This window comes from Clarias gariepinus, chromosome 1 (genome assembly GCF_024256425.1).
Source record: "Clarias gariepinus isolate MV-2021 ecotype Netherlands chromosome 1, CGAR_prim_01v2, whole genome shotgun sequence".
NCBI lineage: Eukaryota > Metazoa > Chordata > Actinopteri > Siluriformes > Clariidae > Clarias > Clarias gariepinus.
Window position 1 is genome coordinate 6,044,288 of NC_071100.1, and position 25,510 is coordinate 6,069,797.

A 25,510-nucleotide genomic window follows, 5' to 3' on the forward strand; every position below is an offset into this window, starting at 1 on the left:
AAACAGGTGTGGCAGTAATCAGGCCTGGGGGTGACTACAGAAATTGAACTAAGGTGTGATAAACCACAGTTAAGTTATTTTTTAACAAGGGGGGCAATCACTTTTTCACACAGGGCCATGTAGATTTGGAGATTTTTTTCTCCCTTAATAACGTAAACCTTCATTTAAAAACTGCATTTTGTGTTCAATTATGTTATCTTTGACTAATAGTTTTTGATAAGCAGAAACATTTAGGTGTGACAAACATGCAAAAGAATAAGAAATCAGGAAGGGGGCAAATAGTTTTTCACACCACTGTATGTATATATATATATATATATATATATATATACTGTATACACTCAACAAAAATATAAACGCAACACCTTTGTTTCTGTTTCTGCTCCGATTTTTTATGAGATGGACTTAAAGATCTAAAATTCATTCCAGATACACAATATTACCATTTCTCTCAAACACTGTTAACAAATCAGTCTAAATGTGTGATAGTGAGCACTGCTTTGCAGAGATAATCCATGTCAAAATGGTGTGCCACATCAAGATGCTGATCTGACATCATGAGTAGTGGACAGGTGTACCTTATACTGCCCACAATAAAAGGCCACCCTGGAATGTGCAGTTTTTTGCTTTATTGGGGGTCTGGGGACTCAGAACCGGTCAGTATCTGGTGTGACCACCATTTGCCTCATGCAGTGCAACACATCTTCTTCGCATAGAGTTTATCAGATTGTTAATTGTGGCCTGTGGAATGTTGGTCCACTCCTCTTCAATGGCTGTGCGAAGTTGTTGGATATTAGTGGGAACTGGTACACGCTGTCGTATACGCCGGTCAAGCACATCCCAAACATGCTCAATGGGTGACATCTCCGGTGAGTATGCTGGCCATGCAAGAACTGGGACATTTTCAGCTTCCAAGAACTGTGTACAGATCCTTGCAACATGGGGCCGCCGTGCATTATCTTGCTGAAACATGAGGTGATGTTCATGGATGTATGGCACAACAATGGGCCTCAGGATCTCATCACTGTATCTCTGTGCATTCAAAATGCCATCAATAAAATGTACCTGTGTTCTTCATCCATAACAGATGCCTGCTCATACCATAACCCCACCACCACCATGGGCCACTCGATCCACAACATTGACATCAGCAAAGCGCTCACCCACACGACGCCACACACGCTGTCTGCCATCTGCCCTGAACAATGTAAACCGAGATTCATCCGTGAAGAGAACACCTCTCCAACGTGCCAGACGCCATCGAATGTGAGCATTTGCCCACTCAAGTCTGTTACGGCAACGAGCTGGAGTCAGGTCAAGACCCCGATGAGGACGAAGAGCATGCAGTTGAGCTTCCCTGAGACGGTTTCTAACAGTGCAGAAATTGTTTGGTTGTGCAAACTAATTGTTCAGCAGCTGTCTGAGTGGCTCAGACGATCTTGGAGGTGAACCTGCTGGATGTGGAGGTGCTGGGCTGGTGTGGTTACACCTGGTCTGCGGTTGTAAGGCCGGTTGGATGTACTGCCATATTCTCTGAAACGCCTTTGGAGACGGCTTATGGAGGAGAAATGAACATTCAATGCACGAGCAACAGATCTGGTTGACATTCCTGCTGTCAGCATGCCAATTGCAGGCCCCCTAAATGCTTGTGGCATCTGTGGCATTTTGCTGTAAGACAAAACTGCACATTCCAGGGTGGCCTTTCATTTTGGGCAGTATAAGGTACACCTGTGCACTACTCATGATGTCAGATCAGCATCTTGATGTGGCACACCTGTGAGGTGGGATGGATTATCTCAGCAAAGCAGAAGTGCTCACTATCACACATTTAGACTGATTTTAGAACAATGTTTGAGAGAAATGGTAATATTGTGTATCTGAAATGAATTTTAGATCTTTAAGTCCAATCGGAGCAGAAACAAAGGTGTTGCATTTATATTTTTGTTAAGTGTATGTACATACATACACTCACCTAAAGGATTATTAGGAACACCATACTAATACGGTGTTTGACCCCCTTTCGCCTTCAGAACTGCCTTAATTCTATGTGGCATTGATTCAACAAGGTGCTGAAAGCATTCTTTAGAAATGTTGGCCCATATTGACAGAATAACATCTTGCAGTTGATGGAGATTTGTGGGATGCACATCCAGGGCACAAAGCTCCCATTCCACCACATCCCAAAGATGTTCTATTAGGTTGAGATCTGGTGACTGTGGGGGCCATTTTAGTACAGTGAACTCATTGTCATGTTCAAGAAACCAATTTGAAATGATTCGAGCTTTGTGACATGGTGCATTATCCTGCTGGAAGTAGCCATCAGAGGATGGGTACATGGTGGTCATAAAGGGATGGACATGGTCAGAAACAATGCTCAGGTAGCCCGTGGCATTTAAACGATGCCCAATTGGCACTAAGGGGCCTGAAGTGTGCCAAGAAAACATCCCCCACACCATTACACCACCACCACCAGCCTGCACAGTGGTAACAAGGCATGTTGGATCCATGTTCTCATCCTGTTTACGCCAAATTCTGACTCTACCATTTGAATGTCTCAGACCAGGCAACATTTTTCCAGTCTTCAACTGTCCAATTTTGGTGAGCTCGTGCAAATTGTGGCCTCTTTTTTCCTAATTGTAGTGGAGATGAGTGGTACCTGGTGGGGTCTTCTGCTGTTGTAGCCCATCCGCCTCAAGGTTGTGCGTGTTGTGGCTTCACAAATGCTTTGCTGCATACCTCGGTTGTAACGAGTGGTTATTCAGTCAAAGTTGCTCTTCTATCAGCTTGAATCAGTCGGCCCATTCTCCTTTGACCTCGAGCATCAACAAGGCATTTTCGCCCACAGGACTGCCGCATACTGGATGTTTTTCCCTTTTCACACCATTCTTTGTAAACCCTAGAAATGGTTGTTTGTGAACATCCCAGTAACTGAGCAGATTGTGAAATACTCAGACCAGCCCGTCTGGCACCAACAACCATGCCACGCTCAAAATTGCTTAAATCACCTTTCTTTCCCATTCTGACATTCAGTTTGGAGTTCAAGAGATTGTCTTGACCAGGACCACAACCCTAGATGCATTGAAGCAACTGCCATGTGATTGGTTGATTAGATAATTGCATAAATGAGAAATTGAACAGGTGTTCCTAATAATCCTTTAGGTGAGCGTATATACAGTGTGTGTTGTAAGGATTAAAATGTGTACAGTTTTCTAAAATCCACTCTTATCTTGTCTCCTGTGTCAGTCATGGCTTCCTCCAACAGTGTCCTGTGTGAAGATCAGCTCCAGTGCTCCATCTGTCTGGATGTTTTCACTGATCCAGTCTCTACTCCATGTGGACACAACTTCTGTATGATCTGTCTCAAAGAGTTCTGGGACAGCAGTTCACACTGTCAGTGTCCAGTGTGTAAAACATCTTTTGCTAAAAGACCAGAGTTATGTGTGAATACGTTCATCTCTGGACTTGCTGCTCCATTTAAGAAATCAGTTCAGGTGAAATCCAGCAGTACTTCAGAAAAACCCACCCAATGTTTGGTGCTCTGTGAGATCTGCTATGAAAAGAAATGTGCAGCTGTGAAGTCCTGTCTGACCTGTATGACCTCTTACTGCAAGACTCACCTGGAACCTCATGAGAGAGTGTCTTCATTAAAGAAGCACAAACTAATGGAGGCGATGGAGAACCTGGAGAACTACATCTGCCAGAAACATGAGAGACCCCTGGAGCTGTTCTGTAGAGACGACCAGACGTGTGTGTGTCAGTTCTGTACTGAGGGAGACCACAGAACTCACAAAACTGTTCCTATAGAGGAGGAGAGTGCAGAGAAGAAGGTGAGAGACTGAAACTTAATAATGTATAGTAAAAGTTTGCAAACTAATGAAATGCCATGACCAAGGGTTGAACATCATCTATATTTTTCTCAGACTGAGATGGAAAAGACACAAGCAGAAGTTCAGCAGATGATCCAGGAGCGACTGAATAAAATTGAGGAAATCAAACACTCTGTAGAACTCAATAATGTGAGTCTACCTACAAAATATAACCTACAAAATAACTCCTTCATAACAACCACATTAGTGTAGTCCTGATATAATCATATGAAATTAAAGTATTTAGCTTAATTTCTCTCCTGTTAGAAAACCACAGAAAAGGAGGAAGCAGATGTTGTGGAGATCTTCAGTGCTCTGATGTGCTGCATTGAGAGAAGACAGGCTGAGCTGCTTGGGGTGATGGAGGAGAAGCAGAAAGCAGCAGAGAGGCAGGCTGAAGAGTTCATTAAAGATCTGGAGCAGGAAATCACTGAGCTAAAGAGGAGAAACACTGAGCTGGAGCAGCTCTCACACACTGAGGATCACCTCCACCTCCTACAGGTCAGAGTCCCTCTGTTTCTCAATAGCAATGCAGCACATGACAGGACAGCAGTCCCCATGCTGAGGGATTTCTCCTCTCTCCTGCTGTACTGTAGATTTACCCGTCACTGTGCAGCCCTCCACACACCCAGGACTGGACTGATGTCACTATTAACTCTCGTCTGAGTGTGGAGACTGTGAGGAGAGCTCTGTCTCAGATTCAGGAGACTCTCAGTGAGGAAATGGAGAAGCTTGATGAGACTGGTCAGTACTTACTGATCTAAATGCTAAAATTCATAAAGATTCTGATAACAGAAATACCTGTTTTTATCACTGCTTGGTGTGTGTTTTATTGTTAGGGCATTTTGTTGTAATTTACAATAATCATATATTTTATTTCACTTCATAAAAATATGACATCAATAATATTCTTATTTTTCAAACAGAACTGAAGAGAATTAAACAATATGCTGGTTTGTGAGCTCTTATTGATCACATGACTTAATATATATTTCTTTACTGTTACACACTGTGCAAAGATAAAACTGATGTTCGCTGTGTTTCTGTCTCTCAGTGGATGTGACTCTGGATCCTGATACAGCGAATCCTTATCTCATCCTGTCTGATGATGGGAAACAAGTTACACATGGAGTCAAGAGACAGAATCTCCCTGATAACCCAGAGAGGTTTGGAATTTATGGGATTGTGTTGGGAAAGGAGGGATTCTCCTCAGGGAGATTTTACTATGATGTCCAGGTCAGAGGGAAGACTAAGTGGGATTTAGGAGTGGTGAGAGAGTCCATTAACAGGAAAGGGGTGATTAAACTCAGCCCTGAAGATGGAGTCTGGTGTGTGTGGCTGAGGAATAAGACTGAATATGAGACTCTGGACTCTCCTCGTGTCTCCCTCTCTTTAAAACAGGCTCCTCAGAAGGTGGGGGTGTTTGTGGATTATGAGGAGGGTCTGATCTCCTTCTATGATGTTGATGCAAAGTCTCATATCTACTCTTTCACTGGTCAGACTTTCACTGAGAAACTTTATCCATACTTCAACCCCTGTCTTAATGATGGAGGTAAAAATTCCGCACCACTGATTATCTGTCCTGTTAGTCAAATATAATATTACTTTTATTGTTTGTTTATTTGTATTGTATTTAGAATTTTGTGATCATCTATTGTACATTATCTAGTCCTGTTTATACTGTAGTGAAACAATCACAGAAACAGCAACATTAGTTACGTTTTAACTCTGTAAACTAATGAGGTGTTCAAATACGAGCAGTATTGTGGATAATCGTCTCTCATGCTCAGTCTCAATGCGTGTGCGTCACTCATATAGTCAACATCTGTGTACGCTTATACTGTTTACTATAACACTGTTACCATGTGTGTGTGTGCGCATAAAGCATTTTTTCTTCTATGAATGAGAGTCTCTGTCGGCAAACTGGTGTTCGGGCCCATGTGTGTGTGTGTGTGTGTGTGTGTGGGTGTGTGTGTGTGTACACACTGTAAACCCTGCTAAGATGATTGTACTTTAACCATTTGAGGCAACTGCTTTAAAAATTGACAGTAAAAAAAATACATTTGTTTAAGTAGAGTCAACTTAAATGTAAAACAGTCAAAATGCAATATTTAAACTCATACACACTTAATTTATTTATTTTTGGCTAAGTAGAGTCAACTTAAATGCAAAATACTCAGAACTTAATATTTTAATTTAAATGCACTTAATATCATATTTGTACTTAAATAATTGGGATAGGAAAATTCCAGATCAGTTTGCATTTTCTTTTGTCAATGAACACACAATGCAGTTTTTATTTTTATTTTATTAAAACACAGTGCAGGGGCACCGCCCTATAAAATTAGTAGCTCACTTTGATCCGAGTTTTACCAAGTTCCTGAATAAAGATAAAAGTGTTTATCATGGACTTTGGGTACTCCAAGTGGATTGCATAGGTAAAGTCAAACAAGAGACACATAGCTTGAGGCAGGTTGGTGAGTGAATCCATTACAAGACTGCCCTCTAGGATGATCCTCACTCTTGTGGGGTTCAGTTGTGGTGATGTAGGGCTTGTGGCTCTGTTGTTCTCATAGCAGAGAATTCCCACTGGAATGTCCAAGGATTCTCCATCATTAAGATTCTTCACTGTGTGAGAGACAAGACAATAAAGAAGAAATTCTGGTAAACTGCAATCTGTCAATATATGACTATATGCTCTTATGTCCTTTAACTTGCTTTTTATAATTCACTGTGTTTTTTTTTTTTTTTGTGATGTTGTGTAAAACAAACCCTTTGAATTTTTCCATAATTTATGCAACGATCACTACTGGACTAATTTTGCACTAATTCCTCTTGCTGCTGTTTTTAAAGAAAGAATGTTTACGTTTACCCACTACCTCAACACCATATTTTATGTTCTGTAACTGTTACGTTTAACACCATATCTTTATGTTCTGTTATGTCGTGGTTGCGCACTGTCACTTTGTTGTTGCTTTTGTTTGCACATTTGCACGTGCACTTTATGTTGTCTATAAAAATGTTATACTTAGCTAGTTAGTTTTTGTTAATTTATGTTGTAATTTATGTTAGGTCTCTCTGTCCTGTCTCTGCTAGCCAGCTAACTAGGCCTCTTGGTTAGCTAGTTTAGTGTCTCTGTTAATTTATGTTGTAGATTTATGTTGCATGTAGCACCTTGGTCCTGGAGGAACGTTGTTTCGTTTCACTGTGTACTAACTGTATATGGTTGTAATGACAATAAAGCCTACTTGAACTTGAACAGTAATGTATTACCTCTTGATAACAGGAAAGGCACATTAAATTCACATTTTTATTTGTCACATACACAGTCATACACAGTACAATATGCAGTGTAATGCTTATCATTATCAGACAAATCAAGTTAAAATCAACTTAAATTTAACGAAACTTCTTCATAAATGCTAATTGCAATTACCCACCTTCCCAAATAATTTAAAGCATACAGTAAAATGGCAATGTTAAGTAAAAATGTTAAGTAACTAACAATAATAATTAAAATAAAATTACACACAGAGCTGCTCTTAAAGATCATAAATGCATTATCTCCAAAAATGACATCTAATAATAACGATTTCCATCAAGCTCACCAAAAAATTATTCTTTAAGATTTTTTATAACGACTGAAAAATACAAAACAAGCCACATTTTTGCATAAAGGCAAAATTACTCATTACACAAATGAACCTTTTTTAACTTGTTGTACAATTATGTATTTTATGTAAGACAAGAAAAAAAAAGACATTTTCAGAGGAAACATCCACAAGACTGGCTTTCTGTGAAAAGGGCTGGGGGGTGTTGGACTATCTGGCTAATTTTAAGGATTATTTTCAAAGTTAAATCAGTTGTTTAATTCTATAAATTACATTAGCTTCATGGTTTAAAAAAAGTTCAATAAAATATACATTTATTTAAACTACTGTTGCCAACAGTTTTTGTATTAAAACTAAGCTCAAATTTACACATTCAGATGTGCACAGATTTTTTTAACTAGAAATGTTTAAACTGTTTTTAATTTGGAGTAATTGAACATAGAAAACAACTTACCAAGTTCACCAAAAAAAAAAAAAAAACTTAAATTTTACTTTAATGCATTCAACTGTCATTTAAAATAGTCCAAACTTGTGAATAACAGAAAAGCAAATGTATTTTTTTTTAACTTCATGCTGCAGATAAGTTCCAGGTAGAAAACATATTTCTTTAAAGAGAAGATAAATTTCACAAAAGATCAGATTTACTCTGTGATATTAGGAATAAGGTGCAATTTCCTCAATATCCTCCAACATAGAAGCCCAGACTAGCTTTAAATCTTAGTAAAGCCTGTAGAGTCTGTGCTTGATCAGAGTGATGGAAGGACATTTCAGTTCGTTCCAGTTCTACAGTCCTTGCAGCAACTTCTGAGTTGCCAGTCAATACCTGATAATACACATCATTTAAAATCAGTGTATAAAGAAGATGAATCTACATATACATGTTGTTTTATTCACTTAACTTTAAAAGGAATGAACTGCTTTCTGAACCTGCTATCTCTTTAATATTGTATGTTGATGAATTCGAGATGTGCAACCCCCTTGGCATGTCCAAGAAAAAACACAAAGGTTTTGGAGTGTATTGGATATTGGGCAATTTACAAGAAAGATGTCAGTCATCCCTGTCTGCTATAAATTTAGCTGCTTAAACACTTTTTATTGAGATTATCAAGCTAATGTCACAACCAGTGGGATCATGAATCACAGAGTATCAGTGACAAAACCTGGAACGTTTACTGTTTAAAACATTCTTAAGCCATTGCCATGTCAATTATAGACAAACAGCATCAACAAGGAGGGGAGACGATCATAAGACAAAGGACAAAGACAGAGAGCCACCTATTCACTTTAGTTAAAATATTACTTAATGTGCTGCAGTAAAAATTACTATATAATTGAAATTGATAAAAAAAAAAAAAAAAACGTATGGTCTGACTTTCACAAATGCTGGATTTCATGACAAGTTCATACAGTATATCAGTCATCTGCATGTGGAAAGTCATTCATTCCTGACGCGTCCAAAAACATCACTACTAAGCTGATCTAACAAGAGAAGCCTGTGTTAGACAGTGTATTTTGACATTTAATGCAAATTTTAACTGTTTTATATTCTATTTGTAACGATACAGCACATTGCTTGTAGTAAACATTACATTTTGACTTTCAGATCTCTGTTGTTATTCAAAAACACAAAACATTTTTTTTTCATATGTCCAGGTAAGAAAATGGACACATTGTACAGGCTTATTTAATTAGAGTCAAATTCAAGTTCTTTATTGTCACATGTGCAGTAGCTACACAGCTAAATTATGATCTTGTCGGGTCGGATTTTTCAATGTAAACCTGAAATTGGATCAGAGAAATGATTTGGTTAAATCAATCCAGAGTTATTAAGAATAGCTAAGCTAATGCTAGAGTAAAGCTGCGTGCTCATGCTTTAAATCCTGAATGTTTTCTTCCACAATCCAGATCAATATATATATATAAAAGATTTTCCTAGACCAGACCTTATCTCAAGAGACTTGAGGCATGAAACGAGGTGCACCCTGGACAGGGTGCCCATCCATCGCAGGACACACACAGATACACACACACTAACACATACATTATGGGCAATTTGGGAACAACAATTAGTCTAATGCATGTCTTTAGACTGCGGGAGGAACCAGAGTACCTGGAGAAAACGCACCAAGCATGGGGAGAACATGCAAACTCAATGCCCACAGAGACCTGGAAGTGCAAGGCAACAGTCCCTACACAACGGTGCCCCTTAAAAAGTTAATATTCTGATTTAAAAATTCTACATTTTATTCATTAAATACACAGTATGGTATGCACTGAAATGTTTACATGACTGTTTGTGACCTACAGAAATAAGCCAATGGAAAATAATGTAAACCAAAAATCTACAATATGTAGTAATTTTGTTACTTCATAAAATCAATGTAGATAATTGTTTTTTTGAAAACAGAATGAACTGTATAAATAAACTGTATAAAGTATATGTAATGTGCAACAGCATCAGTGTTTCTAGTCCTGAGTTATAAAATGAAATTATGATGTTACTAACGTCATTTTTATTCCTTTATTGTCTTTGTTTCTTTTATGATCTGAATAGTTGGTCGGATGCTGAAGCACCCTTTTCTGCTCATTAGGGTTGTTACAAAAATTACCTGAATTTTTTAGCCAAGCTAAACATGTCTGGTCATTCGGATGGAAGCTGTCAGATGGTATTGTAAGCTGGACATTCTGGGATATTGGCCAATCTGTCTGGTGCTGGTAAATGTGCTGCAGGGCAGGTCAGGGAACTTGATTCAAATGATGTGCTCAGTGATTTCTACACCCTCTGTAGATCTCATCTGTCCTGCATGGGACTGTTCCCAAACCAGGTTGTGATGTTTCCCGTTATGATGCTCTCTATGGTGCAGGAGTAAACATCTCTAAGCACCTCTGAGGACATCTAAAGTCTCTCAGGCATCTGAGGTGGTAGAGACGCTGCCAGGCCTTTCTGACAACGGTGTAGATGTGACAGATCCTGCATGATGTGAATAAACATTATACATTATACATCATTATACATTAATACACATGAATATGAAAAATATTTAGATCAGGTGGATGTTAAAAACAGGATTTGTGTACATGTTCACATTCATGAATGTTTGCCTCCAGTTTCTTTGGTGAATTTCCGCCATCTAGTGGCCAAAATGTGTAACTGTATAATCAGTATATATACTCTAGAACGGGGGGCGTGGCCTAAGGGAGTTTCACAGGTGAAACCAAAGTGAGGAGTGAAGCCGATTCATCATCAGGATTCATCACAATCTCCAGTTTAAAGCTTCTCAGTCTTTCTTCAAGGAACTAAAAGCACAGCAGCTGAACTGTAAGTGAGCAGGAAAAGTCAAACACTTACGAAATTATTTTAAAGTAAACAATAAAGTACTTCTGTAACTGAATACCAGAGTCGGATAAATAACAAGTGTTGTGTCGAAGTTGGTTCCCCCATTGAGATGCGTTTCCTCACCAGGTGCAGGTCGCGCGCGTTCAGAGCAACACACGCCCGTGAGAGGTTGCGCGCGCACCACTGAGATAAAACGTGTTCTAAAAGTGACATTGTTACAGTTTTTAATGTCTGAAGTTAAAGAGACTGAGATTTTGCTTATCATAACATGCGTTGTATTGTTTTAATATTTATAACTAATATTAAATATATTTATATTTATGATTTATTAATGCCGTTATAAAAATTATTCTTCTTTTAACTCTTTGATAGAATATTTTAATTGCATATTTCATTAAATAAATATTTTATACTTAGTTTATTGAGATTAAATGCAAATAATTTAGCATTATTATTATTATTATTATTATTATTATTATTATATTAATTATATAATGATAGTAATAAGTTATTATTTCTTGAGACTGTATCTGATGGGTCTCTATTAAAGCACATATGGTTTTTCTCTACTTATCTTCTACAGTAAAGAGCTTCTCACACCTACTGTATCAGACTGTTGCTGCTGATTTTTTTTCACCACCACATGTGAATAAGCCGAGTTTTATTCTTCACAATCCTTATGTTCATTATAGCCAGGGAAACACATCCCGTTGGATAGAATTGTTACTGTCAGATAATGTTTCCAACCTACTTTCTATGTAAATAAATTCTCACGCGTTAGACTGTTACTGTGGCTCTCTGAGTTTAATCATTCTAAAGTACTGTACAGTATGTGGCAATGACAATTCTAGCCATCAGGATGTGTTTGTGATGCTAAAACAAACAGACTTTGTGTGAGAATGATGAACATCAGCTAATTCACTTGTGGGCTGCAAACATGTCAGTAGTACCAACTTGTCAGCTGTGGACACATCTGTACATGAACAGCAGAAGGGAAACATTATCTGATAGCATTAATTTTAGACATCAGAATGTGTTTCTGATACTGTAATGAACATAGTTACAGTGGTTAATCAATCGGAATGTAGGTCCTACCGTTGCCGCGCTCGGCGGTACCGTTTGGCTTTGTGCGTTTGCTGGCTTTTACCGTTGAGTGGCGCTATATAACTACAGGCTGTCGCCTCATGCCTTAGTTCATTCTCTGCTGGATTAATGAGACACAGAGTTTTAGAACTGCACGTAGTAGCGGATAAAATCAAGTAAAACAAATTTATAATCACAGAACTAAAATGACGATACAAATGTAGAATTTAAATTAAATTAAATCTTATTAGGATCAAATTTAAACAAAATAAATGTTAACACAGTGAGCCTTTAAATTTTATCACGTGTAATTAGAAAAGACGCGTGTAGGGTTTTGTGTCGTCTTATATCTTGTGTTCTTTAAATTTATAGTAAATTAATTAACTAAAATAAATGACCATAAAAATTATAACATTGTCAGGACGTTCTACTGCGTCAGCTGATGTTGGTCATTCAGCCCCGCTTGTGTTTGTGCGTTATTATAAGAATGAAATGCAGTAGACTGTTATGATCTGTAACGGATTCGACCCATGTTGCACGAGCGGCACCATAAAGCACGGACACGAGGCGAGGTCTTAAATTTTACTGTTTATTGTCACATTTACTCGTGGGTGAAAATCAAAAGCTTCTGTTACAGAAGTAACTAATCATCATAATTCAAAATTTATTCAGTTAATTATGAATGATGAATATATTTACAGAAAGTCTTACAGTAAACTATAGTTCAACCCAAATATAAAAAATACATACATAAAAACATAGAAAAACACATTGTAATGGTGTGCTAAAATCTGTTGTTTAAGGCAAGTGCACTCTCAGTAAAAAAACAGTCCCTCTGTTTCTCAATAGCAATGCAGCACATGACAGGACAGCAGTCCCCATGCTGAGGGATTTCTCCTCTCTCCTGCTGTACTGTAGATTTACACTGTGCAGCCCTCCACACACCCAGGACTGGACTGATGTCACTATTAACTCTCGTCTGAGTGTGGAGACTGTGAGGAGAGCTCTGTCTCAGATCCAGGAGACTCTCAGTGAGGAAATGGAGAAGCTTGATGAGACTGGTCAGTACTTACTGATCTAAATGCTAAAATTCATAAAGACTCTGGTAACAGATATATCTGTTTTTATCACTGCTTGTGTGTGTTTTATTGTTACAGCATCAGCAATTTACAATAATCATATATTTTATTTCACCTCATAAAAATAAAATAATATATATCAATAATATTCTTATTTTCCAAACAGAACTGAAGAGAATTAAACAATATGCAGGTTTGTGAGCTCTTATTGATCACATGACTAAATATATATTTCTTCACTGTTACACACTGTACAATGATAAACCTGATGTACGCTGTGTTTCTGTCTCTCAGTGAATGTGACTCTGGATCCTGATACAGCAAATCCTTATCTTATTCTGTCTTATGATGGGAAACAAGTTACATGTGGAGAGACAGAACAGAATCTCCCAGATAACCCAGAGAGGTTTGATTATTGTGCTGATGTCCTGGGAAAGGAGGGATTCTCCTCAGGGAGATTTTACTATGAGGTTCAGGTCAAAGGGAAGACTAAGTGGGAGTTAGGACTGGCCAGAGAGTCCATTAACAGGAAAGGGGTGATTACAGTCAGTCCTGAAGATGGAGTCTGGTGTGTGTTGCTGAGAAATGATACAGAATATGTGGCTCTGGACTCTCCTCGTGTCTCCCTCTCCTTGAAACAGGCTCCTCAGAAGGTGGGGGTGTTTGTGGATTATGAGGAGGGTCTGATCTCCTTCTATGATGTTGATGCAAAGTCTCATATCTACTCTTTCACTGGTCGGACTTTCACTGAGAAACTTTATCCACACTTCAGCCCCTGTCCTAATGATGGAGGTAGAAATTCAGCACCACTGATTATCTGTCCTGTTAGTCAAATATAATATTAATTTATGTTAATGTAATTAATATTAAGTTTGTTTATTTGTATTGCATTTAGAATTTTGTGATCATCTACATTATCTACTCCTGTTTATACTGTAGTGAAACAATTACAGAAACAGCACAGATAAACCTTAATTGACTTTAAAACAAGTAAGTCATAATTATATACACACTGCACAGGACAGTTAGATTAGATTGATGCACAACTTACAGCATGTATCATCTGTGAGAGAAATCTTAATACTTACATCTTTTTTATTGAGATTATCAACAAGCATGTGGACATTAGTTTTGTTTTGTTTAAATTTAGATTTGTGTTGAGCTGGCTCTAAAGGCTTGTTTTCTATGTCAAATGTAGTTAAGTGTATCTTTAGTTTACATGTATTTATGTGAGTATTGTGGAATGTTATTATAGTCTTCTTGTTCCCAGTCCCTCCTGGTTTGTTCGAGAGCAGCGCTGGTCATTATCTCCCAACGTCAGGATGTACAGTAGGGGTACGGCCTTGACACTTCAGCCTGCTGGAGGTATTCCACCATGTTGGTGCCAACCTTAGAAAGAAATGAAAGAAAGTTAAAAATTGGTTGAATAACAAAGATTAAACTGAATAAGACTATCAATTTAATGTGTAATAGGATTTATACTAAATAAAAAAAATTACAAAGCTAGGGTATAGGTAACATGAAACAAAAACATGGAGACAGCTACTACCAAAAATAAAATATGCAAAATAAGCATAGCTTTTGGGATATATGCTATGCTTATATATATATTAGTCAGACTAGTTGATCTTGTGGTCTGCGTTGATTTTAAGCTAATTACCGAGGAGATGCATTGTCATAGCTGGGGTCATACTGGCACATTACAATCACCCAAATATTAATGGATGGATGGGTGGGTCCATCCAGTAGTTATCTGTACAGCTGACTTAAACCTGGTTAGCTTACATGCAGCAGTCATATTTGCATACTTGCCAAAGGGGGAAAGGTGTAAAATGTAAAATATTGTTATAACTCGGGAGAAACGCGGACGAATTTTGACCCCGGAGTAAATTACTAGCTAGTGAAAAACCTCAGACCAGCCTGAAAGTTTAAGTGTAACCTTAACACGGTAACAGTAATAAATCTCACATATAGTAATAATTTATTAGTCATATGTGACTCAGGTGAGTGAACATGTGTATACAGACCTTGTATTTAACGTCATTTTCCCTCAAATGAACCGTCATCAGCGGTGTGGGAGCTCAAGAGAGACACGAAGCTCTGACTGACAACCGCTGAATACACCGGTGAACTTTGGGGGAGGAGCCAATCAAACTTTAACCCAGCAGCTGGGTTACACAAAAACTACCCAACTCTCTGTAAATAACCCAGAAAAATGACCCAACAGCGGCAACCCAGCGCTTGGGTAGAAAAAACAACCCAGCGTTTTTTAGTGTGTATGGTTTCCGTCATTTTATACATTCCCACCAGGAAAACTCCCAGTACTCCAGATGGCCAGTCCACCACTGGCACTAACTGCACAGACCAAACTGTCATCTTCTTGTTCTGCTATAAAAATTCTAAATATAACCAAACAAAATACAGTTTTTTTTTTACTCAAAGGCAGATCTGATTCATTCAAACCCAATAATAAAGCTTTATATCCGCAGGAGGGGTCATTACATTGTTTTAGCATAGATCTGCTCCATCTAAAGCACTGTCACACTAAAACATCCGACAGTTCAGAAGTTTCAAATAGAATGAACGAACTAATGAAATTTCTCAAAACGTTATAAAATTAAGTAGAGCTAAATCCCTAAATTTCCTTATAAAATATCGCTGATTATAAATGTGGGAATGTTTGGCGAATTGTCGATATTTCACGGAAGTTTATATATATAGCAATCGATTCGGCGTATGCTCCCCGCAACTGTTTTAAACCACTGGCGCCAAAATGCCAGATCAGCAGCCGAGCGCTCTTTTATCGTCTCAGGTAATTTTTTTTTTTTTTTTCACAGATTCGGACATGTTTAAGAGAAGTAAAATTTCAGAGATGTTTTAACTATAGTTGCTAAGATTTTAGGAGTTTAAAACGGTGGCGGGACGCATGCGCCGAATCGATTCCTCTTCCCTCGGATAGTAATGCCTGTGCATGTGGCCTTGATGCCGTTTTTTTAACAGTGGTTTAACACACAGCATTCGTGGGCGTAATTTCGCAATTCGTCCGTGTGACAGAGGAGTTGTAAAAACGAGTTTTGTGTCTGTCAACGGTCAGAGTCGTATATTTCAGAGTTGTATTGTAACAAACACACAAAATCTCGTATCTGTAAGCTGTCGGGGCCGTAGATTTTGGAATCCAACTCAGACAAAACAGAAAATTACACACAATCCTTTTTTTTTACACGCGAATATTTTTGACAGTGATCTTATTCCATAGTTTTCAAGTGCGACAGAAATTCAGTGCCTCTTCTTGGTTTCATACAGATTACATAAACTGAGAATATTAGTTTTCAAAGTGACTTGCATCATTTAAAAGTAGACCCTTTAGGCTTTCTATAGATATATTTCTCAACATATTCAAGTTTTTTAACTTTACTGTCAACTTTGACACATTTAAAGAAGGGGGGGGGGGGCAGCGGATTGTGTTTAACAAAAAAACAACATGAGTTGGTTATCTTTAACTTTTCTTTCAACAGTATTCTGGACATGTTTTACATAAGAAAAAAAAATCTTGTGAAAATAAAATGCACAACCTTGTCCTTAGGGTCAATAATACCAACTAAACATTAGTTAATTTACCATATTAACATACAATTAACATAATTTACCCTATTTTTTGCTATCCAAAACAAACAGTCCCCCCTATTAAAAATGCAAATATGCAAATGCAAAGCCTAAATATATTACATCCAAAACAAAACATCCAAACATTTCCAATAAGTGAAAAAAAGGCCTTCATGTGGAACTCAACAAACTCAAGTGCTTGATGTTGGTTTACTCATAAAATTTGTTTTTAAGCATCTGTACCTTTGGTGAAAGTCTGGTAGCATCCAGCTAGAGAAAGATCTTCTGCAGTACCTCAAAGAATATTTTCAGTTCCTGAGGTTCACTGCATATATTCTACCCATTAAGAGCGCACATGCAGTAGCAATGTCTTCCAAATCCTGAAGCACTTCAACAACTGGAGTAGTCGTGGCATCACCTCCCTCAACATTGATGCTGTAAATGCCAAATACAACATGTTCAAGATCCCTCTCTGCAGCACGGCCATTTCTATCCTATTGATGAATACAGAAATACTAATACAGAATTCCAAAGAGCCTGTTTGCATTTTCTTTGTAAATGTTGTTTAGTATTTAATCACTAACTTTTAGTTCACACTGATTTCTCACAAACTTAAAAACACTTTCCTAAGTACACTTGTGATCTGATGCCATCTAATAGCAGCTTTAACTTGTAATTTTTGAAGGCTAAATATTTTTTGGTATTCTGAAGAGCCCAACGATACCGTTACTTCTACAGTAATTATTAGCATTACCTACCAGATATTCTTTGAAGAAACTGTCCAGATCTTCATTTAGGTAGACACAAAGATCAATTTAAAGTTAATACTGCAGAAATTCAGTTTATTTAAAAAGATATATCTGTATAATTACTGATGTACCACCCAACCCTTTTATCAAGCATCTTATTACAATGTTTTGTTCAAACCACAGATATAAGTAAGGCCTTGTTCATACGGGCGTTAAATTTTGGATAAACAAACGTGCTCTGAATGTCCTAGACGTTTATGTTGCGTTTTGTAGTGGCGCTCGACTGATTTCTACACCGGCGTTCGTTTGTCTCTGTCTAACGTCAGCCTGCAGCCCCAACTGTAGTTTGTGTGTTAACCTGTGGGGGCAGTGTGTCGGAAACTGCACATGAAAGCCCGCTGCTACCGGGTTCACTCTCTGACTGCACAACGTCGGATTAAAAAGAACTCCATGTGGTTTATGAAGAAATGCGAAAATTTCCGCGTATGTTTTTCAACAATTTATTTTATTTTATTTTGCCTTTTTCCGCATTTCCCTACACTCTAAAAAACGCTGGGTTGTTTTTCTACCCAAGCGCTGGGTTGCCGCTGTTGGGTAATTTTTCTGGGTTATTTACAGAGAGTTGGGTAGTTTTTGTGTAACCCAGCTGCTGGGTTAAAGTTTGATTGGCTCCTCCCCCAAAGTTCACCGGTGGATTCAGCGGCTGTCAGTCAGAGCTTCGTGTCTCTCTTCAGCTCCCACACCGCTGATGACGGTTCATTTAAGGGAAAATGGCGTTAAATACAAGGTCTGTATACACATGTTCACTCACCTAAGTCACATATGACTGAAAAATTATTACTATACGTAAGATTTATTACTGTTACCGTGTTAAGGTTACACTTAAACTTTCAGGCTGGTCTGAGGTAAGATAATTTAGCTGACAATAGCTGCTATAGTTAGCCACAGAACCCCACCTGTGTGTGAAAGAAACGGATAAGATGTCTGAGCTTTTTATCTTTCTCTGTAGAATGTTTGCAGGGTGAAGAAACTGTAACTGTAGTATTAGCATGACGCTAGCATTTAGTTAACATTAGAACTTTATTAATCTCACTATCTGAGACAATAAAATGCTGGGGTGTTACAAAACACTGAGCCTCTCACAAATATACACACCTGCTAACCCTCACGATTTTCACTAGCTAGTAATTTACTCTGCGGTCAAAAGTCGCCCGCGTTTCTCCCGAGTTATAACAATATTTTACACCTTTCCCCCTTTGGCAAGTAGTATGCAAATATGACTGCTGCATGTAAAATAACCAGGTAGCCCTCTTTAACCAAAGCTGCTTGTGACTTAATTAACCAGGTAGCCCTCTTTAACCAAAGTTGCTTGTGACTCAGACTAAATTAACTATCAGTCAGGTGTACAGATAACTACTAGATGGAAGTATTAATATTTGGGTGATTGTAATGTGCCAGTATGACCCCAGCTATGACAATGCATCTCCTCGGTAATTAGCTTAAAATCAACGCAGACCACAAGATCAACTAGTCTGATAAAGCTCTTATATATGAGCTTTATCCCAAAAGCCATGCTTATTTTGCTTATTTTATTTTTGGTAGTGGCTGTCTCCATGTTTTTGTTTCAGGTTACCTATACCCTAGCTTTGTCATTTTTTTATTTAGTATAAATCCTATTACACATTAAATTGATAGTCTTGTTCAGTTTAATCTTTGTTATTTAACCATTTTTTAACTTTTTTTCATTTCTTTCTAAGGTTGGCACCAACATGGTGGAATACCTCCAGCAGGCTGAAGGGTCAAGGCCGTACCCCTACTGTACATCCTGACGTTGGGAGATGATGACCAGCGCTGCTCTCAGGCATTCGTCATTCTGGTGGGACAGGCTCTGGAGCAATGCACACTACTTGGGCCGGTTGATGTGTGCTTCAAGGCATTTTATATTTTTGACATTAACTATTTAAAGTAGTGTGCACCTGTATAGGACTTTTTGTAATGTTGCTATGAAATAGCGAGGCCTACTTGAAAAGTCATAGACAGTGTTTGTATGTTAAAACGGAACCTGGGCTGTTTAATAGACGTGGGTCTTTTTTTTTTTTTTTTTTTTTTTTTTACAGATTCACTGTAAAACATGAAAATAATAATAACATTTGTGAGGTAGAATTACTGTAACTCAACATTCCAGTTAAAATGAACCAACATCTGGGTAGAACATATAACCAATTTATGTGGTAGAATTAACCCAGCATTATAGTTAAATATGACCCAGCATTTGGGTTGAATATTTAACCCATTTTGCTGGGTTAAAAAAATAACCCATTTTGCTGGGTTAAATTAACCCAGCATTTAGTTAGTCCAATAGTTACCCAGCAGGTGGGTTAAAAACAACCCAGATTGGGTTGTTTTTAACCCAGCATTTTTTAGGGTGTATGTATAGCATAGTGCATAGGGTGTATGTATAGCATATAGTGTTTGTCTAAGGCTGCAAGGGAAGGTCCGCTTCCTCTACTATGTCAGAAAATAAATGCTCATATATGCACTGTCATATTCATATTGGTTTTAATAAAAGTGCGCTAGAACGCGTTCAACTTCATGACTAGCTCGTTCAGATTTAGGTATTTATTGTAGATTGTTTGACGCGATTTTCTTGTCATACATTTCCGTGCAGCACAGCGCATTAAACCCTCCTGTAGCCCAGCTTCACTGGAGCTCTATGGGCACAGAGCTGGACGGTAATTGGATAAATGCACCAAAATCGTCACTTCCAGGGAATTTCAGCTTCTCTGGGAGTGAATGGAGCAGTGGGTGGGCCAGGACGCTGGACTGCTGAATGATGATTAAAGGAGCTGTTTAATGGACGGAACCCCTTTTTTGATTGACAGCATGTCTTAAGTATACATCAGCGCTACAGAGATTTGAGTTTAGTCCCATGCCGATTTGCAGGTGAAGTGGTGTGATGAGCTGCTGCAGTCTGTATTGTTTGCTGGTGATATAAACCATTTTTTGTTTGTACAAATCATTCTTTAAATAATAAAAAAAACATACTATAGCGTTCTTGACTCTGCTTCTTGTTTCAGCATTGCAAGGTTAGTTCGTTCATATAATTAAAGTAGCTCATGGAAGGGGAAACTAAAAAGGAACGGAGGGCAGAATTTACGTACAAATAAGATAATTAATTTTATGATAAAGGTCTAATATGAGCTTCCCCTGTTTCAAAAGCTAGCAGCCACCACTGCTACTTATATACTTGTTGCCATAAAATAATGTAAATATACGCAGTGGACCGACCTGTGACACGCGGCTAAATCCGTTAGCTAACTTCAGTATAAAACACTCGGACTCTCTAAAACTACAGAAGCAGGCCAAAATTAAATACCATATATATTATCACATATAAAAATATGTACTGGCGAAAAAAAACTAATATCTGAGGATAAATCTGCCCTTTTTCGGGTGTTGATTTTCCTCTGTCTAAACAAACAGAACTGCAGGGGGGTAACACGCACGCGCACGGGTGGAGAGTCATTAACTTTCCGCAGATGTAGTTTGATTCGTCTTACTATTCGGTTTCATTAGCTGTTCATGACAGCTGGGGTCTCGCTACTGCCCCCTGCTGTACTGTATGAAATGTTGACAACATGAATGGTTTGTGTCTAGACAAAGTATTGTAGCGTTTTTATGCCGGAAAGAATGCTGGAGAGACGAGTGAGCTGATTTGCTGCCCAATGCAATGGCTGGGAGTACTTTATTAGGCACACAGCAGGTATGGCATGAGCAGCACCTTCACTCAGGAGCCTACATCCAATTCAGCGTCAGCCTGAACTGAAGCACATTTCACACGTCACACCCCCACACACACAAACAGGGCCGAAGCCACTAACCCAAACACCTTTCCCCAATATGGTGAACACACCGACATCCCCGCAAGGCATGCTGGTCGTCAGCCGCCGCCCCGCCCACGCCACAGTATTACATTTACATTTAGGCGTTTCGCAGACAGAGCGACTTACAAAAATGCTTTAAAGTTTACATCACTGGATAGATACTTACACTGGGTTAACTAGGTTAATAACTAGGTTAATAACCCGGGGGGCCAGGGGTAGCTCAGTGGTTAAGGCATTGGACTACGGTTCGGAAGATCCCAGGTTCAAACCCCACAACCACCAAGTTGCCACTGTTGGGCCCTTGAGCGCGGCCCTCAACCCTCAACTGCTCAGATGTATAATGAGATAAAAATGTAAGCCGCTCTGGATGAGTGTCTGCCAAATGCCCAAATGTATGTATATGTAAATGTAAGTACCATTAGTCAAACACAACTGGAAAGATTTTTTTTTTTTTTTGCATAATTCTGTCTGTTTTAAACCATTATATTCTTTATAAGAAAAGGAGGATGATGGAGGATGATGAGAATATTATTATTATTATTATTATTATTGTTATTATTATTATTATTATTATTATTTATGTTGGTGTTTTTATTCCTGATTATGTTCCTGTAGGTCTCAGTCTGTACTTATGCCGTACCTGTGCTTCACACTAGTGGAGATTTTTTTTCCTCAGCCCATAAATACATGGACATTTTAATAAAGCCCATATACCTTTTTATACCTAATATATTTAATATTATTTATATTTAATAATGATAGCTGAACATAGCAAACATGAACACTTGGACTTGTTTTACATCCACAGGACCCTGCAGTCATTAAGTCACACTGGAGTACTCTAGAGGGTAATGTGAGGTTATCTGTCTGACAGCTAAAGCTTGGTCGAAAGTCAGTCATGCAACAGGACAATGATCCAAATCACACAAGTAAATCTACATCAGTATGGCTCAAAATAAAAGAATCAAGGCTTTAGAATGCCCTAAACAAACTACAGGGAAGTAGTGACTGTTGTGTTAGAATTAACATTAGATGATCAGAAGGCATTTAATATTGTAGTTGTTTATGTGTATAAATCAGTACTTGGTTAGAATTTGACAAAAACAATCAATAGCATAAGACAATGAGATATTTAATCATGTATATTTTAGAAAATTTTATCTATTTTAGATATTCCACATTTTTATATATATTTGTTTATATAAAAATGCATTTTGACATTTCCACATTTATTTGTCACTGTATGCTGATAAGGTAGGTGGTCCCAGCCTTAGTCGAAACCGCGATTGAGCCGCAGGTGTCCGCTGTCTTTCCGTCTCTTAGTGGATGTGACTCTGGATCCTGATACAGCTCATCCTTATCTCATTCTGTCTGATGATGGGAAACAAGTTACACGTGGAGAGACAGAACAGAATCTCCCTGATAACCCAGAGAGGTTTGATTATTGTGACTGTGTGTTGGGAAAGGAACGATTCTCCTCAGGGAGATTTTACTATGAGGTGCAGGTAAGATGCATTGTGGACGCCCAACGTCTCCTTTCTCTTTCTGAGTGAGGATATTAAGTTGGGGGACAACTTCTTGGAAGACCGTCAAACACAGTTTGGTTAAGGTCAACATCCATCTCAGCATCAAGCTGAACTAAATCGTCCATTAATCTTTCAACACGATATAAAACGTAGTCATTAGCTGCGAGGTTCTCAATTTCACCGGCTAATGATTTTAACTCATTAGAGGCAGGTTGTAAAAAAAAATACGCCATATTTGCCAGACACAGGTGATTACAAGCTAAGGCATTACTAGTTGAGTCGAAACAATCTTACTTCATTTAACCCTATCATGGTTTCCTACTTTATCAGCATACAGCGACAGATAAATACATGTAGAAATGTGGAAATGTAGAAATAAATATATGTAAAAATGTGGAAAATCTAAAATAGATAAATAAAGAAATGTGACAACACAAAAATAAAGAAAGAAAGAAATGTGAAAATTCAGAAATAAATAAATCTTGAAATATGTTAATAAACAAAAGAAGGAATACACTTAGCATTTTTCCAAGGTATATTGTATGTATGTATTAATTTATTTATATATTTACTTATTTATTCACACATTTATTTATTTATAATTGTCATGTTTTGTCCCCCATACAAGATGAGACAAAATTACATTAACCATAATTGAAGAAAACATTTAAATCAACAAACACGATTATTATGAGTATGCTGTAAGTAATTATATTATGTAAAGTGCACAACCTGCCATTTTTATTTTTTTTGAGTGTAGTACTGCCTGAAGATTTTTTTTATCAAAAATACAGCAACATTTTTTTTTAACATCAGAATGCACATTGGAATCAATGATGATGTATATTTACATATATTTAAAACTATAGGTATTTACCACTCAAAATAAGTTAATTGTGCAGTTGAGTCTAATGAACCATTTAAAAGTTTAAACATTTTCTCTATGTTTATCTCCATTTAGTAAAATTCATAAAGCTCCTGTTAACAAAAGTACCATAGCTGTTTTTCAACTGCTAGTGTGTTTAGATTTTTACACATTTTTTTATGATTTATAATAATTAAATATTTGATTGATGCACAAGTCACCAAATGTATCATCTGTGAGAGAGATCTTAACACATTTTATTGAGATTATCAAGCAGCATGTTTGATGATCTTTTAGTGTTTAAGGGGAGCTGTCTGAAAAGCCATGACCATGTAAAATGAACCCAAAAACTGTGCATCAAAGATTAGGTTTATCCCTCTGAGGATCATTTACCAAAACAAAACATGGGCAAGCATGCTAACTTAATAGTTTCTGTATCAGTAACCTGCATGTGGAACCCTCATCTACATCAGTAAACACCTCATATCAGATCTCTGTGGTGCTGAATAACAACTGTTTTATGTTTTTACTATTAATTTTATTTTTGGTAAAATCCTTGATCATCAGTTATGAAGTAAATATTTGCTATTTAAACCCCTTAGAATGAGAGATATGTCTAGAATTAAATTATATTTTTCATATATGAACCACATTGTCATTCATTTCTGACACGTTACTAATTAAATGATCCACTTATCTTTGTGTGAGCCAGTGTAATTTGACTTTCTGTATGCATACTTTAACTGTATCTTATATAGATTTGCAACAATACACTACTGTGCAGGTATTTATGTTTGAAATTCTAGACAGACAGCAACATAGTCCAGCCCACATCTGGCCCACATCTATTCTACAATACATTTACATTTACATTAAAGCATTTGGCAGATGCTCTTATCCAGAGTGACTTACATTTTTATCTCATTACACATCTGAGCAGTTGAGGGTTAAGGGCCGCGCTCAAGGGCCCAACAGTGGCAACTTGGTGGTTGTGGGGTTTGAACCTGGGATCTTCCGAACCGTAGTCCAATGCCTTAACCACTGAGCTTAAAGTGTTTTCCTCAACCCCAAAAAAAAAAACAGAGAAATGACTCAGTAAGTGTTTTAGTGAACATTTAAAAAGGCTTATTGCATTAATGTGGACAAGATGTGTAATGTTTATCTGTAGTTTCTTTGGAGAATGTGTAACTGCGGAATGAATTAATATTCTAGAATGCGGGGGGCGTGGCCTAATAATGTCACTCAGGTGAAACGAAAGTGAAGTGTGAATCCGTTATCTCATCAGTATTCATCAGGTTTCAGCAGGACACAATCTCCAGTTTGAAGCTTCTCAGTCTTTCTTCAAGGAACCAAAATCACAGCAGCTGAACTGTAAGTGAGCAGGAAAAGTCAAACACTTACAAAATGATTTTAAAGTAAACAATAAAGTACTGCTGTAACTGAATACCAGAGTCAGATAAATAGCGGGCATGTAAAGGTGATTATAAAGTGATTTAATATACAGTGAACAGTGAGACGACTTCCTGTTTCTATCAGTAAATACTGTTTGTTTGGTCATTTACTAACTGCTCAAAGTTCACTGGGTTTGTTACAGTTCAAGTGTTTCCTATGTGTTTATTTAAAGCGCAGTTACCTTAAACAATATTTTATCACCCAATAAAATAGTTTTTCTCTGATTACATGTATGTGTTTTATATATATGTATTTAGGTTGCAGTGAGATTTTCTGGTAATACATTTATCATTAATAATTCTGAACAAAAAAAACTTTAAATGATTAATATTAGTTAATTTAACTGCTTTTGATTTAAAAAAGCAACTAAATGTAACTATAAAGATTAAAATCTGTAAACAAATTTCTCTAATATGAAGGGAAATAAACACTTTAACACATGCTCGTATAGAAAA

General features: G+C 37.5%; 1 protein-coding gene across 3 annotated transcripts; it reads left to right on the forward strand.

Moving 5' to 3' along the window:
- The first annotated feature begins 3,224 nt into the window (after positions 1-3,224).
- Positions 3,225-14,073, forward strand: LOC128519498 (nuclear factor 7, brain-like). 3 transcript variants are annotated; one of them, XM_053493260.1, is made up of 6 exons: positions 3,225-3,827; positions 3,921-4,016; positions 4,134-4,367; positions 4,463-4,610; positions 4,793-4,819; positions 4,921-5,813. In XM_053493260.1, the coding sequence occupies exons 1-6, from the start codon at positions 3,246-3,248 to the stop codon at positions 5,463-5,465; spliced, it is 1,632 nt and encodes a 543-aa protein (XP_053349235.1). In that variant the 5' UTR covers positions 3,225-3,245; the 3' UTR covers positions 5,466-5,813. The 3 variants fall into 3 exon arrangements, with proteins under 3 accessions (XP_053349235.1, XP_053349222.1, XP_053349230.1); XM_053493247.1 differs by lacking the exon at positions 4,921-5,813 and adding an exon at positions 13,271-14,073 and having other exon boundaries at positions 3,246-3,827; positions 4,200-4,367; XM_053493255.1 differs by having other exon boundaries at positions 3,246-3,827; positions 4,260-4,367.
- Positions 14,074-25,510: the final 11,437 nt, after the last annotated feature.